General features: G+C 29.8%; 1 protein-coding gene across 4 annotated transcripts in view; it reads right to left on the bottom strand.

Moving 5' to 3' along the window:
* Nucleotides 1-16,952, bottom strand: part of LOC106473737 (exportin-T-like) — a 31,712-nt gene that overhangs the window by 8,237 nt on the left and 6,523 nt on the right. For all 4 annotated transcript variants that reach the window (XM_022402134.1, XM_022402133.1, XM_013934417.2 and 1 more), the window contains exons 3-6: nt 15,582-15,664; nt 12,759-12,815; nt 8,956-9,025; nt 1,402-1,620 (exon numbers count right to left, since the gene is read on the bottom strand). In XM_022402134.1, the coding sequence (XP_022257842.1) occupies nt 1,402-1,620; nt 8,956-9,025; nt 12,759-12,815; nt 15,582-15,664 (429 nt within the window). The remainder of the gene's footprint in view (nt 1-1,401; nt 1,621-8,955; nt 9,026-12,758; nt 12,816-15,581; nt 15,665-16,952) is intronic.

The raw sequence follows: 16,952 nt of genomic DNA, 5'->3' as shown, positions 1-16,952 counted from the left end.
TGTACATCACTACATAAAGCAAAACAAGTAATGAGAATAAACAAACTATACATCACTACATAAAGCAAAACAAGTAATGAGAATAAACAAACTATACATCACTACATAAAGCAAAACAAGTATGAGAATAAACTAACTGTACACCACTACATAAAGCAAAACAAGTACTGAGAATAAACAAACTGTACACCACTACATAAAGCAAAACAAGTACTGAGAATAAACAAACTGTACACCACTACATAAAGCAAAACAAGTATCATGAGAATATTTACACAAGGAAAAATCCAGTAAATTAGATGTTTGAAAGAGAACAGTTGTGTTTCTCTATTTTCATATACATACTTAGTAAAAACACATACAAATTTCTACATGTGGATATAAGTATTTATACATAGATACATATATATATATATATAATTACACAAACACATATACTCTCCTTCACAAATGAGTAACTATTTTTCATTGTAAGGACCTTTTGCGCAGCACTTTTACACATTAGTTTTGTATCTATGCAAGTCATGAGGAAATGGTTCACAATAAATTACAAATTTTGGAATAAATCACTTGGTGGTTTAATTAATGAACACTTGAGGAAATGGTTCACAATAAATTACAAATTTTGGAATAAATCCCTTGGTGGTTCAATTAACAAACACTTGAGGAAATGGTTCACAATAAATTACAAATTTTGGAATAAATCACTTTGTGGTTTAATTAACTAACACTTGAGGAAATGGTTTACAATAAATGACAAATTTTGGAATAATTACCTAACACCATTTCTCATTATCTCTCTTTCAACTAGAATGAATTAGAAACTAAGTTTTTACCAAGTTGGAAGATATTCCTAGTTTGTTTACAAACAAGGAAATAAATTCACTTGCTTAACTAAGAACAATCTACTAAATGGGCTATATTACTGGATTGATTTTTAGTTCTGCCCTATATATATAGCTTGCTTAGATCAGAAGTTAACATTAATGAAAGTAAGACTTGTGATTCTGTGCCAAACAGATTTAGGAATATTTTCAGATGATTCTCAAGAACACACCTGCTGATATGTAAAACAAAGTGCTTGTTATTTGTGCAAGTAGTAATTCTTGGCTAGCAAAAAATTATTTCTTCAACAGCAAAGAAAAAAATTGCTACTATGTCTGATAAACACTAGCAGTTCACATTTGTCACAAATAAAAAACTTCCCGATAGTATTTCCTTCAACCGAATGGGCCTCGATCTCTTTCAATATGAAAGATTACAACGACCAAATGTATTTAAAAATTATACTCTATGGTGGATATTATGTTTATTCAATACATTCATCAAAAACTTCATTTAATTTGCCCAAAATTCACTGAAATTAAAACATTAAAAGTAAAATTAAAGCATTTCACATACCTTTTGTGTCCGGGCAATTTCTTTGTCTGCTACATCGCTGTTAATTGCCAGCAATATTCGAAGAAAATAATCAGCACCAGGGGACCCTAATGTCAAAAGCTTAAGCATGTCACCAAAAAAGTTGGGCCAAGAATGAGGAAAGTCAGCCAAAAACATCAAACACACCAACTGAGCTATTTTGTTGCGAATAAAAACCTTGTGTACTTTCCCTCCACGACTCTAGAATGACAAACAAGATTTTAAAAATTATCACACAGACTATGAAACTATTTTTTCTTTGATATATGGTATAAAATAGTTTTGAAGACATATCTACATGCAAGTTCATTTTAGCTTTTACATTTTTATAACTTTTGTTAAAAACATATAGCAAAATTAAAAATATACATAAAAAACAAGAAATTTAAGACTTACCTACCTAAGGGCGTATTTTGATGAAACTACTTTTTTTACACTACACTGTCTACAAAATAATTCAAGTTGATTTCAAATATGCATTTTATAACATAGAACAATATAACAGACACTAGAATTTATTGTCCAAAAACTACAGTAGCTTAAAAATTTTTATTAGTGATCAGAACAGTGACATTAGTCCCATTTCAAGAATTTCTTGCGAGGTACTGGCTTTCATCACCAAAAGACAACAGACAATTGTCAGATTTACATGGTTCAGAAACTAGTATTTCTATTAGTTATAACCATGTGCAATAGCAATGTCAGAGAAATTACAGACATGTCTTTAAAGACAGAGAGAAATATGTGTATCATCTGGGTTTGACTAAAATAACAGTTATAGCTAGGCATTTAGTATTATTTGCTAATCACTTAATCTATGGGCTCACTAATTGATTACAATTGATTAGTACTCCACACCCCCTATAATCAGTACAAACAAACCAAAAACAATGAGTATTTGCTTCCATCTCGACTCTTCCCAGCTTAGCAGATACAATGCTAACAATGCCTAAGTACCACTAAATCCCGCAATTGCCAGTGTTTTCAAAACATGCAGTAGTCCCTCACTGATCTTCTGTAACCCAAATAAACTGATAAATAATAACAACTTTTTACTCTTGTGGTAAAGGCAATAATATTTTTATTTCAAACATGTCACAAATACAAATAATTAAGTAGCCAGATAGACTATATATTCATGTTTTTTTAATAGGATGAACACAAAAACAATATTCAATCACCCACCATACTCATTGAACAGTAAACTTGTATGATAATTTTATTAGGTGAACATAATGAAAAAACTCATGTTTACAAACATTGCAACTCAATGAAATCATAGTTTATCTATTGAAAAATAAAAATTTCATATTTAAACAAATAATCAAGCATCAACAAGCTACCTTTATTAAGTCTTAACCAATCTCCAGTCACATGACTTCCTACTGTTTATATATATGTTTAAGTAAATTACTTAAACCTGATGATGACAAACCTTCTCCAAACATTGTACATTTGTTAGTGTTAAACTTTTAATAACCTTTTCTTTGTTACCCATTAAACCCATCTCTAAACTGCAAGCTTACCTACGTTATCTCATGTTATATGGTGTCTTCTCACTGAAGACAGTTTCTGTAACTTTTAGCTTTCAAGCAAATATAATTTAACACCCAAATACTTTCACAATTCACAACAAAAGGAACACGTATATAAACTATAAAAAAAAACTCTTAAACCTACATATTTACTCTATTAATTGTTATGAATTTTGCGCAAAGCTACACGAGGGCTATCTGCGCTAGCCGTCCCTAATTAGCAGTGTAAGACAAGATGGAAGGCAGCTAGTCATCACCACCCACCGCCAACTCTTGGGCTACTCTTTTACCAACGAATAGTGGGATTGACCGTCACATTATAACGCCCCCACGGCTGAAAGGGCGAGCATGTTTGGTGTGATACTCTATTAATACATGCATGATAGCCAAATTATTAGTCTATCCAAACATATTTAAACTTTCTTTATAGTTGTTTTCAAAGCTTTGTTTTATTAATAAGGTATTAAACAACTTCATGTAGCACCATAATAAGGTGGCAAACACGGGCCATACAAAAGTTAAGAAGACTACTTGAAAAATGAAGAAATGGATAATATATTTTCAAGGGTTGATAGGTTCATAGCAAAATTAAAGTTATTTTCTTAGGTTGGGCAGAAAAATTCTAAAAACAAACATCGATGCAATGCACAAGATATTTTATTTAAAGATAAAACTCTTTGCATTTATGCAGAAATTAAAATACTAACTTTTTCCTCATCAATTACACTAAATAAGTGTCAGAATATATTTGTTTGTAGTTAAGCACAAAGCTACACAATGGGCTATCTGTGCTCTGCCCACCACGAATATCGAATCCCAGTTTCTAGCGTTGTTAGTCTGCAGACATACCGCCGTGCCACTGGGGGGCGTTAGAATATGACAATATCAATTTTAAAATTATTCAATTGCTTGTAAGTAAAATATAAAATTGTCTTAAAATTTGTGGCAAAAATATATGAAAAGTTATCTTTAGTAAAATAATTTAAGAATAAGTTATTTTGTTCATCTAAAGCTGCTGTAAATGAAAATGCATCAAACATACAAAGTAGTACAAAACCTGTAACAACCTGAAAATATGATTAATAGTGTACTATATGTTTCTTCCTTCAAATTTCTGTAAGATTGCTGTATTAAAACTACTGAATTTTTGTTTATGAAAATAAGCATTACTTTGTGACACTTTCAAACCACAAACTTATAAAAATTTAATAAACTTTATCACCATAAAAAAATCAATAACCAAATATATATATATAAAAAAAAAACTCATTCTGGCTATAGGCCTACATCATGTGCAAGTTACTTGAATACTTTTTTCATTGTTGTAAATAAAATTATCACAAAAAACAACACATGATATTTGACTAACAAAACTGATGTTCATAACAGAATAGAGAAATGTCTAAGCTCACTAGATGGCATACTCATGTTAAACATTTTTCACATATGCGATTCAAAAATATTTCAAATTATGTTAAAATGTTATTACACTTTGAAAAACCATTACTCAAAACAGAATCAATTAGAATGTTATGAGGGAAGGGTCCAATTAGACCTCTACTAGCACTACTAATAAATTTATAATACCTTTGTTTTCTTTTTTTCTACTTATAATTGTATACTACTAGTAATTTAAGTAATAACATCAATGAAAAAACCTACAAAATTCTTATGAGTAACTAAGTTTGGATAAATCCAATGATTTCACTGCCTATATCTACATTTCTAGTAGTGATTTATATGAAAGTAAAAATTGTTAAAGACAAACATTTTGTAATTAAGACTAAATAGTTATAATTATATATTTTTTTTAATTATAAAGTCTACACATATATACATATTTTACAGGATCCCCGTTTTCATTTTTGTAAGTCATCATTGATACAGTTATAGCACTTGCATTGTTTAATTTGGACATCAACAATATGAAAGCATCTCATGAGTGTTATAATTTTCAAACAATGGAAATTATTTTGTAACATTATATAAGAGCTGCGTGTATCCTAAACAATACTAGCTTTGATAAAACAAATCCCTGAAGTTTAAAGTACACACACATACATTGTTAGTGTCTGGAAAAATTCAAGGCACAAAAATTGACCATGGCAATGCTTAAGTGACATTCATTGTTGTATTCATTTAGAAACAATCATTTATTGGCTGAGACTGTAACAATTCTAGCTTTTTTAACCTAAAAAAAAATTAATACACCAATCAAATAAAAACATTGATATCTAATTTTCTGTGATACTATTGACTGTTTTTTTACTAATTTCTGAAAAACAATATGTGGGAGTTGCTCTCTTGAATCTCTCCACTAAAACCATACCTGCTTATACAACATTAAAGAATACAGTTATTAATTTCTGGAACAAAAATAGATGGCAGTCTGGATCCCCTGGGCCTCTCCCCCAGACCTTTGCCTGCTTATGCAATATTAAATAATACAGCTATAAGTTGGAAACATAAAACAGTGTAGGAAATGGTAAGTTTACACTTTATTTAATACTTATGTAGCTAGAATCAGTGGTGGGTGTTACCAGCCATTTGCCTTCGCTTTATTCAGCAGTTCAAAATTAGTGACAGTGGCAAAAAGCCTTAAAAGCTTTGTAACAACAAAGACAAGAATAGTATATTTAAACATGAAGCATCCCCCCTTCTATTATATAGGTTTGTGCTCAACAATAAACCAACATAATGGCAATATTTTGAAAACTTGGATATTCAAAATAATCAAATAACCCTAATTTTGATTAGTTGATTATTTTCATGACAACTGAATTCATTGAAAATTAAATTCGTCAATTGTTAGAATAATGGAAATGGTATTAACCAGAAACACCAGTTTTGGTTAGTTGACTATAAGAGTAGAAAAAAAAAATTATATGGGGAAATCAAAGCACCAGATGTACAAAGTGACACAGTTCAAGACTGTGAATTTATACAAATATTTCTTTTTGAAATTAAGGAATCAAAACTTAGATAAAATTGAGCTTGAGTTACAAATCACATTTTAATGTTAACTTTACTGACGTACATTAGCAAAAAAGTTGTTTAATTAAACCTTGAATGTAACTCTGTAAAGAGGTCATGATATGCCAACTTTGACCCTGCCATTCACACAGAGTTAAACACATTTTTATAAACCATTTATGCATAAAGTTAAGTTGCTTTTGGGGGCATAATTATGTTGGCTAGAGACTCCTTAATAACATACAAGTTACACACACACACATAACAAAAGAAAAATAACATCAGCATTGCAATTAACCCCACTGACTGCACCTGTAGTTCCTTGTGTACTTTACATATTAAATGAGCAATTTCATCCAATATTTCTGGACAGTTCTTTATAGTGAGTGTTGTAACAGACAAAAATATATGGACCCACAATTAGTACTAAATTCAAGATTAATTATATGTATATATAACATACGCATACAAATCTGTATGAATGAAATTAAATGCAATTCAGATAAAGATATGGATGATATTTTATAGGAAAGAATGCCTTATCTAATAGTAGGAAAACAACAACAGAAGGTTATGGAACAAGTTAGACCATGTGTTATCAGTCTGAGATGTCTTGCATTTGCCACAGAATATTGGATTGTTATACCATAATTTGTATCTTCACTGGGATCAAAAGATATAAATTAGAAATATTAATAAAATTTGTTTCTTTATTTAGAAGTTTATATGTTGTCTCTATTACACGCATTCAACCAAGTATCTTTTTTTTTAATTGTTTGCATTTTTTCCCTATCTATGCAGAATAACAACCATTGACTCGACATAGTTGTTTACACTATATATACCATGGCTGTGCGTGCATATTGTTAACTCAACTACGTACAGGTGTAGAGGAATCCCAACTTCATGCATATTAAATAAAAAAGGGGATCTAGTGTTTCTCAACAACCACAGAGTATTTTCAGCGAATATTGTTTTAGGGCCAAATTTATTTCATCTATACAACGTATGCAGTCAATATTATACATTGTACCCCATAGGACGTTCACACCAGGTACCACGTCACCTGATTTTGCAAACAGCACAGTAAATGCAATATCAAAAATATATTTGTCAGATCGCTAAACCAAATGATTATATTTCTCTGACTGCTGTGACAACAAATCGATATCATCAGAGACGGGATGCCAACTTTCGCTAAACCAAATGATTATATTTCTCTGACTGCTGTGACAACAATTCGATCATCATCAGAGATGGGATGCCAACTTTCACTAAACCAAATGATTATATTTCTCTGACTGCTGTGACACCAAATCGATCATCATCAGAGATGGGATGCCAACTTACTCGAGTTATCAGACTGTCAGCCTTCTTAACTTTTTCATGATTCTACTCAACAACTGGGCTCAATTATTCACGTTTTCTAGAGTTCTGTGTAATTTTAATAACTTTTTCCTTCAGAGAGATTTTTTTTGGAAACATCAATAAAAACTTTTGAGTCACATAAAAAAAAAATTGGGGTTAGTCCAGTCATTAGGAACATTTATTCTGGCCATGTAAAAAACCTTTAAAGTAAAAAAAAAATACTATTTCAGAAAACAAAAAAGGAGTGATATATATTTCCAAAGCTAAAGAAACTCTCTTTTATAATCTGAATACAAAATAGATGTCACAAATTGACATATTAAGTCAATGTGCCCCCCATATTCAAACTAAAAGATTGCCTATAACTCGGAGCATGTCAAAAAAAGGTACATGGCCTCACCTTTTACACATGTACACTTCAATTTGTTTAAATACATAAACAACACTAATCTAACATTTTACTTTCATTAACACACAAACCTAAAATTAGAGATTTATAAGAATTTCATTTATAACAGTACACAAGCTTAAAATTTAACATGTTTGAATTGATATTCACATACTGTGTAAAATTGAAAATTTAGATATTATTCAGCAACATATTGATTGGAACTGAATATACAACTTATAGTAAAAAAGGAAGAAAACCTAAAGAGTAATTCACTAATCTTGCACTGTAACAACAATAGTAGTGCTGGTTGATCAACTGTGGCCCTATTATTCAATTACAACATTGTTACTCCAGCCATTATATCCACAAGAAAACAAAAAAGTTGGTGACAGGTGCTACCAGCCAGCCAGACTCCTTCCCTCTTCTGGGCAGTTCAACGACAAAAAAAAAGTTTGTAGTGGATGCTACCAACCAATTCCCTTCTCTCTTTTCAGAAGGCCAAAAACAGTAATAAATAAACAATAAAAGAAAAAAAAAAGTTGGTGACAGGTGTTCCCAGCCAGCCAGCTGCCTTTTCTTTATTCAGTAGTTTAAAAATTGTGACAATGGCAAAATAGCCTTATTAGCTTTTCCATAACAAAGAAAGGAGGCAAGCAAGTTTGGTTGCAATATTTCAATTACTTGGATAGTTTGAATTAGCAGTAATCCTAATTTTAATTATTTTTGTGACAGTTAGTTTAATCATAATTTCAATTAATCAACTGTTGAAATAATCAGTAACCTTAATTTCGATTAGTTGATTCTTTTCATGATGATCAATGTGCTCTGAATTTTGATCGATTCTTGGAATAATTGAATACAATTAGAAACACTAATTTTAGTTGATCTGTTAGTTTACGTGATATTAATAAATGTAAATGTTGATAAATTGACTAAATCTCCCAAATACACGGACGATGCCTTATATTATACATAAGCTATATTTGTGGAATTTAATGTGCAAATCTAAACTAATATTTCATTTAAGTAATTATGCAACCTATTGAACAAGCCAGGCTTTGGAAATTATGTAAGTCTAATCACTGAAATACAGATCAAAATCACATTTTATTAAATTAAAAAAATGACATTTATCAAAATCAATTCATATTAAATGCATTTCTTTAATATGTTGTCATTTCTCATCAATATAATTTATATTTATATCACATCTAAATTATACTAGATAAAACCATATTAATGAAGGTCTACAAAAATATTTCTCCTTACCTGGCTATTTAACCAGTGCTTGAAGAAATCTCTAAGAAAATGTTGTTTCTCCTCTTCGGATTGGGTATACCTAAATATTTATAACACATTAGTTGTTTTTTTAATACAGAAATAGCTTTATTCAAGCCATTTCAGGGCTAAATAGATTTCTCACTTTAAATGTGAAAATGTTTGTTTGTTTTGAATTTTGCATAAAGCTACATGAGGGCTATCTGCACTAGCCATCCCTAATTTAGCAGTGTAAGACTAGAGGGAAGGCAGCTAGTCATCACCACCCACCGCCAACTCTTGGGCTACTCTTTTACCAACGAATAGTGGAATTGATCATCAGAGTATAATGCTTCCATGGCTGAAAGGGCGAGCATGTTTGGCGGAACAGGGATTTGAACCCGCGACCCTCAGACTACGAGTCAAGCACCCTAACCACCTGGCCATGCAGGGCCATTTCAAATATGATCTTCTCAACATTTAATATACTTCAATATTTAAGCCACAGACCACATCATTTTTATCCCATAAGAAAAAAAAAAGCTATATCTTGAAACTAAACAAAGCTCATCAACTGTACAGGTAACTTACATTAAATTATATATATAATTCCTTAACTCTTTCACTACAACCTTTGCTTTAAATGAACCAAAATGTTCCTATCACAACCTTCTCTAGTACTTCATTCAAAAATTAAACAACTTTATTATCAATGTATGTCTATAAACTTGGTAAGAAAATAATATATAATTCAAATTTGTATATTATCTGTTTTAACTTTTTCATTTGAAGAAAAGTAACATTTTAAAAAAATCAAAATTTTTCGTTTTTCTGTGACATGTCTAAACTCTGATTTCTCCACTTCAGAATTTTTTAACATTAAAAATAGGCTGCTGTAGTTCCCAACCAATTAGAAACAAAAACTATACACAATTACCAGTAAGTGTACAAAATTTGTACTCCTTCCTTCTTGATTTGCCAATAAATTTATCAAACCAAAGAGAGAAGCTCCTACCCCCTCTCTCTGAATGTTTTTCTAAATTCTTTTGCTAATTAACTTAGATGGCTGATGGACGTGTTTATATCCAATAGGAAAAGAAGATTCTTCTCTACCTAATGCATAATAAATCTATTTGATTTAGGCATCTTTAAAAAAACTGTCTAATGTAATTTCATTGTGTGCAAATATCATATTATAGTTTGTTTGGAAAGCCAGATAAATTATAGCAATTTTGAGACATTCTATTCTAGTGACCGATATATTTTTAGTGGTTCTTAAATTTGACAGCTACGTGAATTATTTTTCAAGACATAAATTTGTGAGACTTAAAAAGGCTTAGAGAAAAACAGCCTTGACTTCTGCTTCAGTGCCTAGCAAGTTCTACAAATCTTGGAGGATTTATGTACTATTTTTTTTTATTCACTTATATATGTATTAACAAAGGTAACTTAAGTGTAAAAATTAGAAACTTTCAAGATTAGCCTAACAGAACTTCTGCAATGTAAAATGGCTACAATTTCACAGGCTTGACTCTAAGCAGAGTGTATGCATATTTCATGCATATCTACTAGAAACAGCTAATGGGCTCCCATTGCGATATATTGCTTTTTTAAAAGAAACAAATGTGAAAAGGCATGACAATTTCTGATAAATATTGCAGTTACAGGAAAAGTGGTACCACTGATTTGATTTCATATTCAACTTTTCACTGTATAATGATTATTCAGGGTAGAGAAAATAAAAGCTAATATACAGTTTTGACCAAAAAAAAAACACTTTTGATATTCATTTAGAAGGTTCTAGATGTTATGCAAATGAAATATGAAACTAAGATGAAAAGTTTTAGACTTCAATAATTCATATACAAGCCTTTAGCAGAATACTTTATTAAAAAATCTGTTGTTTTTTTTTATTGTAAAAAAGATTTATAAAGTTTACTAAAACCTCATTAAATTTTGCGAAGATACATTTAGTAAATTCAAGAGTTACAGTATGCACAATTTTTCAAATAAAGGATTGATTAAATTTATCCACTTCAAACTTGTAGTGTTAAAGCAACCCAACTTATCAACTGTACAGGCAGCTCTAATAAATGAATAAAATAAAATAAAATCATACCATAATCGTTCTTTTGTTAATTACTGTACAGTAAATGAGTTTTGTTTCATTTGAAGGTTCAGTTTTTTCCCTTTTTCTGGGCTTATGATGATGGGGTCTGGGGTTTAAGAAATGAAGTATATGCTAAGAATAACTTAAGCCAGATTAATCAATTATATAATTTCTAAGCTTTTTCACTACAACCTTTGCTTCTGGTGTGTCAAATTGTGCTTGTCACAAACTTCTGCTGTGCAACATTCAAAAAATGAATCACACAATTTTATCATATCATCAATGCACATCTACCAACTTATATACTTAAATAACACAAAAATTAAGCAAATTAATAAAGAATATTATCATGGAATAACACTTAGTTGCAATAACAACTGCTTTAAAGGTTTATGATGTTATAAGTTGTATATTTTATTGTTTGTCTAAAACTTGTTTTATTTTCCAATCTGTTAAAAATCTTAGTTTTTTGAAATAAAAATATATGCATTCCCTTAAACCATATTATTAACTTCTATAAAAGACTAGGCCACTTTTAAGACATTTCTGTATACGAAAACCTTTACTTTATGGATACTATGGATTAACTGCTAAATAAATTAGCACAAGTTCTTTAACAAGTGAAAGTAAAACTAGTAATTATTTGCATATTCACCAATATCGTTTAAATAGTTGAAATTGTATATAGTAACTGGCACATTCATTTACTCATGTCCACAAAAATAACAACATTCCCTCGTACCAATTAAATGTATTAAAAAAAAAATCAAATTCTAATTTAATTGTTCTTTTTGCTGGTTTCAGCTTATCAAAATTTTTTTATTAAATTCTCATAGGAAGAAGTTTTGTATAATATAGTGAAACAAAACACTACAGAGTAACTGGTGATGTAAGATATATTTCTAAAATTACTTGCAATAACTATTAACTCATGTTCATGCAACTCAAGTAGCGAACAGCATCAAAGGATACAATCGTGTCCTATACAAATAACTAACACATAAATCAAAAAATGCAAGATTTTAAGTACTAGACTATAACTGGCTCAAGAAATCCTGTAATTTAATGCTTACCTACATTACTACTCAAACAATGTTACATTATTCCAAAAAACGTTACTTTACTAAATTTTTCCTTCTCAAATTTACTATGTAAAACATGTTTCAAAATATTATCATATTGCTCACAAAACATAATTGTTTTTTTATCTTACTTATCAAATGAAAGATTAATAATGAACAAAGGTGCAATTAGGTAGCAACTGCCTACTTTAGCAAGACATTTGTAAAGAAAGTCCAAATTTTCCTGAATAATATTTATTACTCTCATTGTGGCTATGGTGAAAATTTGTTCCCTAAGAAAAGTATTTTAAATATAATTATTTTAAATGTCATTTTCTTTATAATCACCCTATATATTTTAACTTAAACTTTACAATTATAAAAAATGTAATTAAACTACAAGTGTTAAAAAAATAGCTAGTGAAGAATTAATTTTTGTTCAAGAAACATTAACCATGATTTCAACTGAAGAATGCTATATTTGAATAAAGGAGATTGACGGGCATAATGACTGACAAGACTTAGTCCTAACTACCAATCGTGACACTGAAGCTATTAAGAGAATTTGTATATTGAAAACTTAAAGATTTAAAATAGTTTGAAAATCTAGCATCTCTGACACACTGACTAAAAAAATATTCTACCTGGTTTTTATATAGTGTTCCACAACCTGAATACAGAAAAACGTTACATGTTCATCCCTGTCAAAAGAGAACAGAATTAATTATAAAAACAGACTTTGCATCGTAGTTTTCTATTTATTAGGGAAGAACAAAACAAGTTCTACATAGCTTTGTTAAAGATATACATTACCTAATTTTTCATAATAATGGAACTTGGAAGACAACGCAGACTATCAACATTTATTATATGTTATTAATTTTGATTAATATTAACAGTGATTAATAATGATTAATGTTGATTTGTTATTATTATACATACAATATTTCTTTAAACATAAATATTTACTTTTGTTGTTATGTCTGGGTAAACTATGTACACATACATACAATTAAAAGTTTAGTAATTAACTCTCAACTGAGGACAGACAATCAACATGTTAACAACTCAACAAAGTAGTCTTACACACTGAAGAAGTTTTTAAACAATAATTTAAAATTTTACTATTAAGATCACTAAATTTTCATATTGCTTTTATATATTTTCGATAATTCTAATACACTTTTATTTATTCATTTGAATTTTTGTTTAAGTTTCAAACTTTCAGTAAAACTCTGTGATAAACTACATATATAAATACATACAACTCAATGCAAAAGAAAGTTAAAGAACACAAATTTTTTTGTGTTCAACATAAGTGGTTAAACAGAATTTTAAACTCTTACCAATAGAGAAACTGATCCACAAGTTTCAGTGTTTTGCTCTCATTTTACATCATCTAATTTTGGTTAAATTAATAATTATTTAAAAGTATTTTCAGGAATGGAAAATAACAGTAAGTAACTTTAAAAATTGTAAAAAACTATTCAAGCATTCGCCACAGTTGTTTAGGCAAGTCCTTCAGATGATTTTCATAGTCACTCCAGTTTAGTGTACTGTTTTTATTAACAGCTGTAATATTGATTACAATTATGTTTCCAGTGCATTATCACTGTTATGTTTTAAAATTGTTATCATCATCACTCTTTCACTAACCCACACGTGGTATAATGTTTTACTACCCAGCTACTCTGTAACAAATTAATGTATTACATAAACTGTGAGTTAAAACACATCTACACATTCACTAAATGTCACACTGAAACTCCAACTACAGGAGAGGTGGGTAGAATATGAAGCACAAAGAGCACTGTATAAAGCAATAACTGTTTTTCATACAGGACTGGTCATTTTGACCAACCTTTTAACACTCAAAATTTAATTAAACAATTTTATTATCAATTTATGTCAATAAAATTAGCATCAAAATGTAGTTTATAAACCATATTTATCTATGTTTTAATTTCTTGAATTTAAAAGCAAATATTTGAAAGAATTTTCAATCTTCACCTGTGTTGTCATGTTACACGTAAGTGCTCTCAATTCTCCCCTTTTAGGTTGTATAACTTCAGTAACATAGCATCTAAACTAAGTAATTTGAGCACATGACAGGGTCAAATGTACACTTCCAACACCTTAACTCCTCCACTAGCTGAAATTTTAATAAATTTTCAAAACTCATGACGGAAGTCTCATCCACCTATCCCAAACTTTCAAGGCAGTTTTCAAAACCATGTGTTCTTATTTGACATATATATTTTTATAACCAATATAGAATGAGATAATTTTGTATTTCAAGCTTGCAATCATCTCTTTAAATTTGGTGTTAATTGGACATTGGTCCAAAAAATATGACTGGTGCATGTGTGTGTTGATGTTCATAGCAATAACAATTTAACCTGTTTATAGCTCAGTTAGAAAGCCAATTAAATCAGTTTTTTTTAAATTATATTTTAGTAATTTATGTATTACTTATTCTGAAATGCATATTTGAAATGTACATTAATCATTGTCTCCACAACAAACTTATTGAGAGAAAATGATAGACTTAGATCAGTAAGTGTCCAAGTATAGAATTCCACACATTCAGTACCTCAGTCTCCAAGAATGTATTTCCACTATGATGTGTTACTTGTTTGGAATGAATAAACTGTGCATTGTACAATAAAACCATAAAATAACAATAAACTATACCTGAAAAAGCAAACAGTTTAAATTGTGAATATATTAGAAAACCACCAATATCCCAAAACAACATGTCTCAAAGAAGAAGGAAAAAAAAGTATTGTTCATTTTGTTTGATACTTTTAAGTTTTATTTTACTGTATATTGATGATTCAGTTACAGTTACTGTTAGAGTGGAGAAAATAAAATATAAATTTTTGCTGAAAAACCCTGCTGACCTTTGACATTCTACAGGTCATGCAAATGAAATAAGAAAATTGTAATATGAAAAAAGTATTTTTATTCATAACATGAAACTCTCTTTGCACCAAGACTAGTCAGACCAATTCCTAACTTCACAGAAATTAAAAATAAAAATACTTTTTTTTTTGTGTACAACTGATTTGTAATGTTGAATAAAATCTTGTCAAATTTTATGAAGATAGACTTTATAATTCAGAGTCATCATATGCATAGTTTCATGTTGACATGATGGTTACAAGGGCATCCAAATGAAAGGACCCCACAAACAGAGAATTAAGACTGAGCTTTGTTCTAAATAAAATGCCAGCTTGTCCATTCTTGAGATATTATAAAAAAATTCATTATGCAAATTAACTATCATTTAAGAAAGAACAGGGACAACATATGTATTCTTCTACGTTTGTACTTCATATCATATTTTTGACTTTTTGTAATTTAGAAAATTGTCAGTTTCTTAAAAAAACATTCTAGTGGTAGCACAATAACTTTCCACTTTAATACACATCACAAAACAGTCTGAATATTCCAAATATGCTTACAAATTCTGTCCAGATGTTAGAGTTCTGATACACAGCTGCCATCCATCTTCAGAGGCTTTCAACTGTTCAAAGTATTGCAGTGCCTGATACGTAAAGAAACAATGAAGACATTTAATGATATTAGCAATACAGTGTTACAACGAAAGTTCACCGTTTATCACAAAGATGCTGTTTTACACAAACCCTTCAGTATTAAAGACATGAAAAATAGTAAAATCTCCAATACTAAAGTATCGTGTAGAAAACAGTAAAAACACTGTAGATGTATGTCTACAAAACATTAATAAATATGATTACATTCGCTTCACTTTTGACCAATCAAGAGAGCCACTAGCACTGAATTATACTAGATCCAAAAGAATGTGAAAAATTTTCATATTGCATCAACAAGCCTCGCTTCTATGGCCAACAACTAAGGTATCACGCGCACACTAAATGTGACCAGATGCATGACTAACTTTACATTTCTTTGTGTTGTTTATGGCTCATTACTGTAAACATTCACATAAAAGAATGTAAATAAAGATTAACAGCATAATTATAATTCCTCAAATTTCTGACATGTAATAAAACACACAATCTAACTATATAAAGTAATCCAAGAAAACACCCAACCTCCTTCTGACAATGTTAATATCAATGAACTAGTACCCACCCATGAAATTCCTGGTTCAGTACAGCTAAGTTGGAAACTTAAAAGATGTTGTAGAACTGCAACAACAACTTGTTTAACGTGGAAGAAACTAGCAAAACAGTGCTAGAACAGCCCTATTCCACAAACTAAATATAACTGTTCATTCTTACTAATACTATTTAATATGAAAATGTTTAAAGGGTGCCCTCAAAAACTGTAATATGTCCCCTTAATTAAACAAGGGGACATAAATCCCTTAAACTATGAAAAATTGGAATAACCTTGAACACAAAAATATACATGTACAAAACAGTAAAAACAACAATACTAAAAGTCAGGGGCATAAAACAGTAAAACCTGTAGTATTAAAGGTGACTTTTATATATTTGTGTGTATTGTAAGAGTACAAAGTGAACAAAGTATCCCATTTGACAGTTTTTATATTCTTGTGATATAGTGACTTGTTTTGTATGTAATATGAGTGTATGAAAAGCCACAGTACTGAAGGTATTTATACTAAACAATAAAAACTGCAGTACTGAAGGTCTTTACACAAAACAGCAAAAACTGCAGTACTGAAGGTCTTTACACAAAACAGTAAAAACTACAGTACTGAAGGTCTTTACACAAAACAGTAAAAACTACAGTACTGAAGGTCTTTACACAAAAGGTTAAAAACTACAGTACTGAAAGTATTTACACAAAACAGTAAAAACTGCAGTACTGAAAGTATTGAC

The sequence above is a fragment of the Limulus polyphemus genome, unplaced genomic scaffold (assembly GCF_000517525.1).
Source record: "Limulus polyphemus unplaced genomic scaffold, Limulus_polyphemus-2.1.2 Scaffold6459, whole genome shotgun sequence".
Lineage (NCBI taxonomy): Eukaryota > Metazoa > Arthropoda > Merostomata > Xiphosura > Limulidae > Limulus > Limulus polyphemus.
Note: the sequence above shows the minus strand (reverse complement) of the source record. Positions and strands in the feature narration are given on the sequence as shown.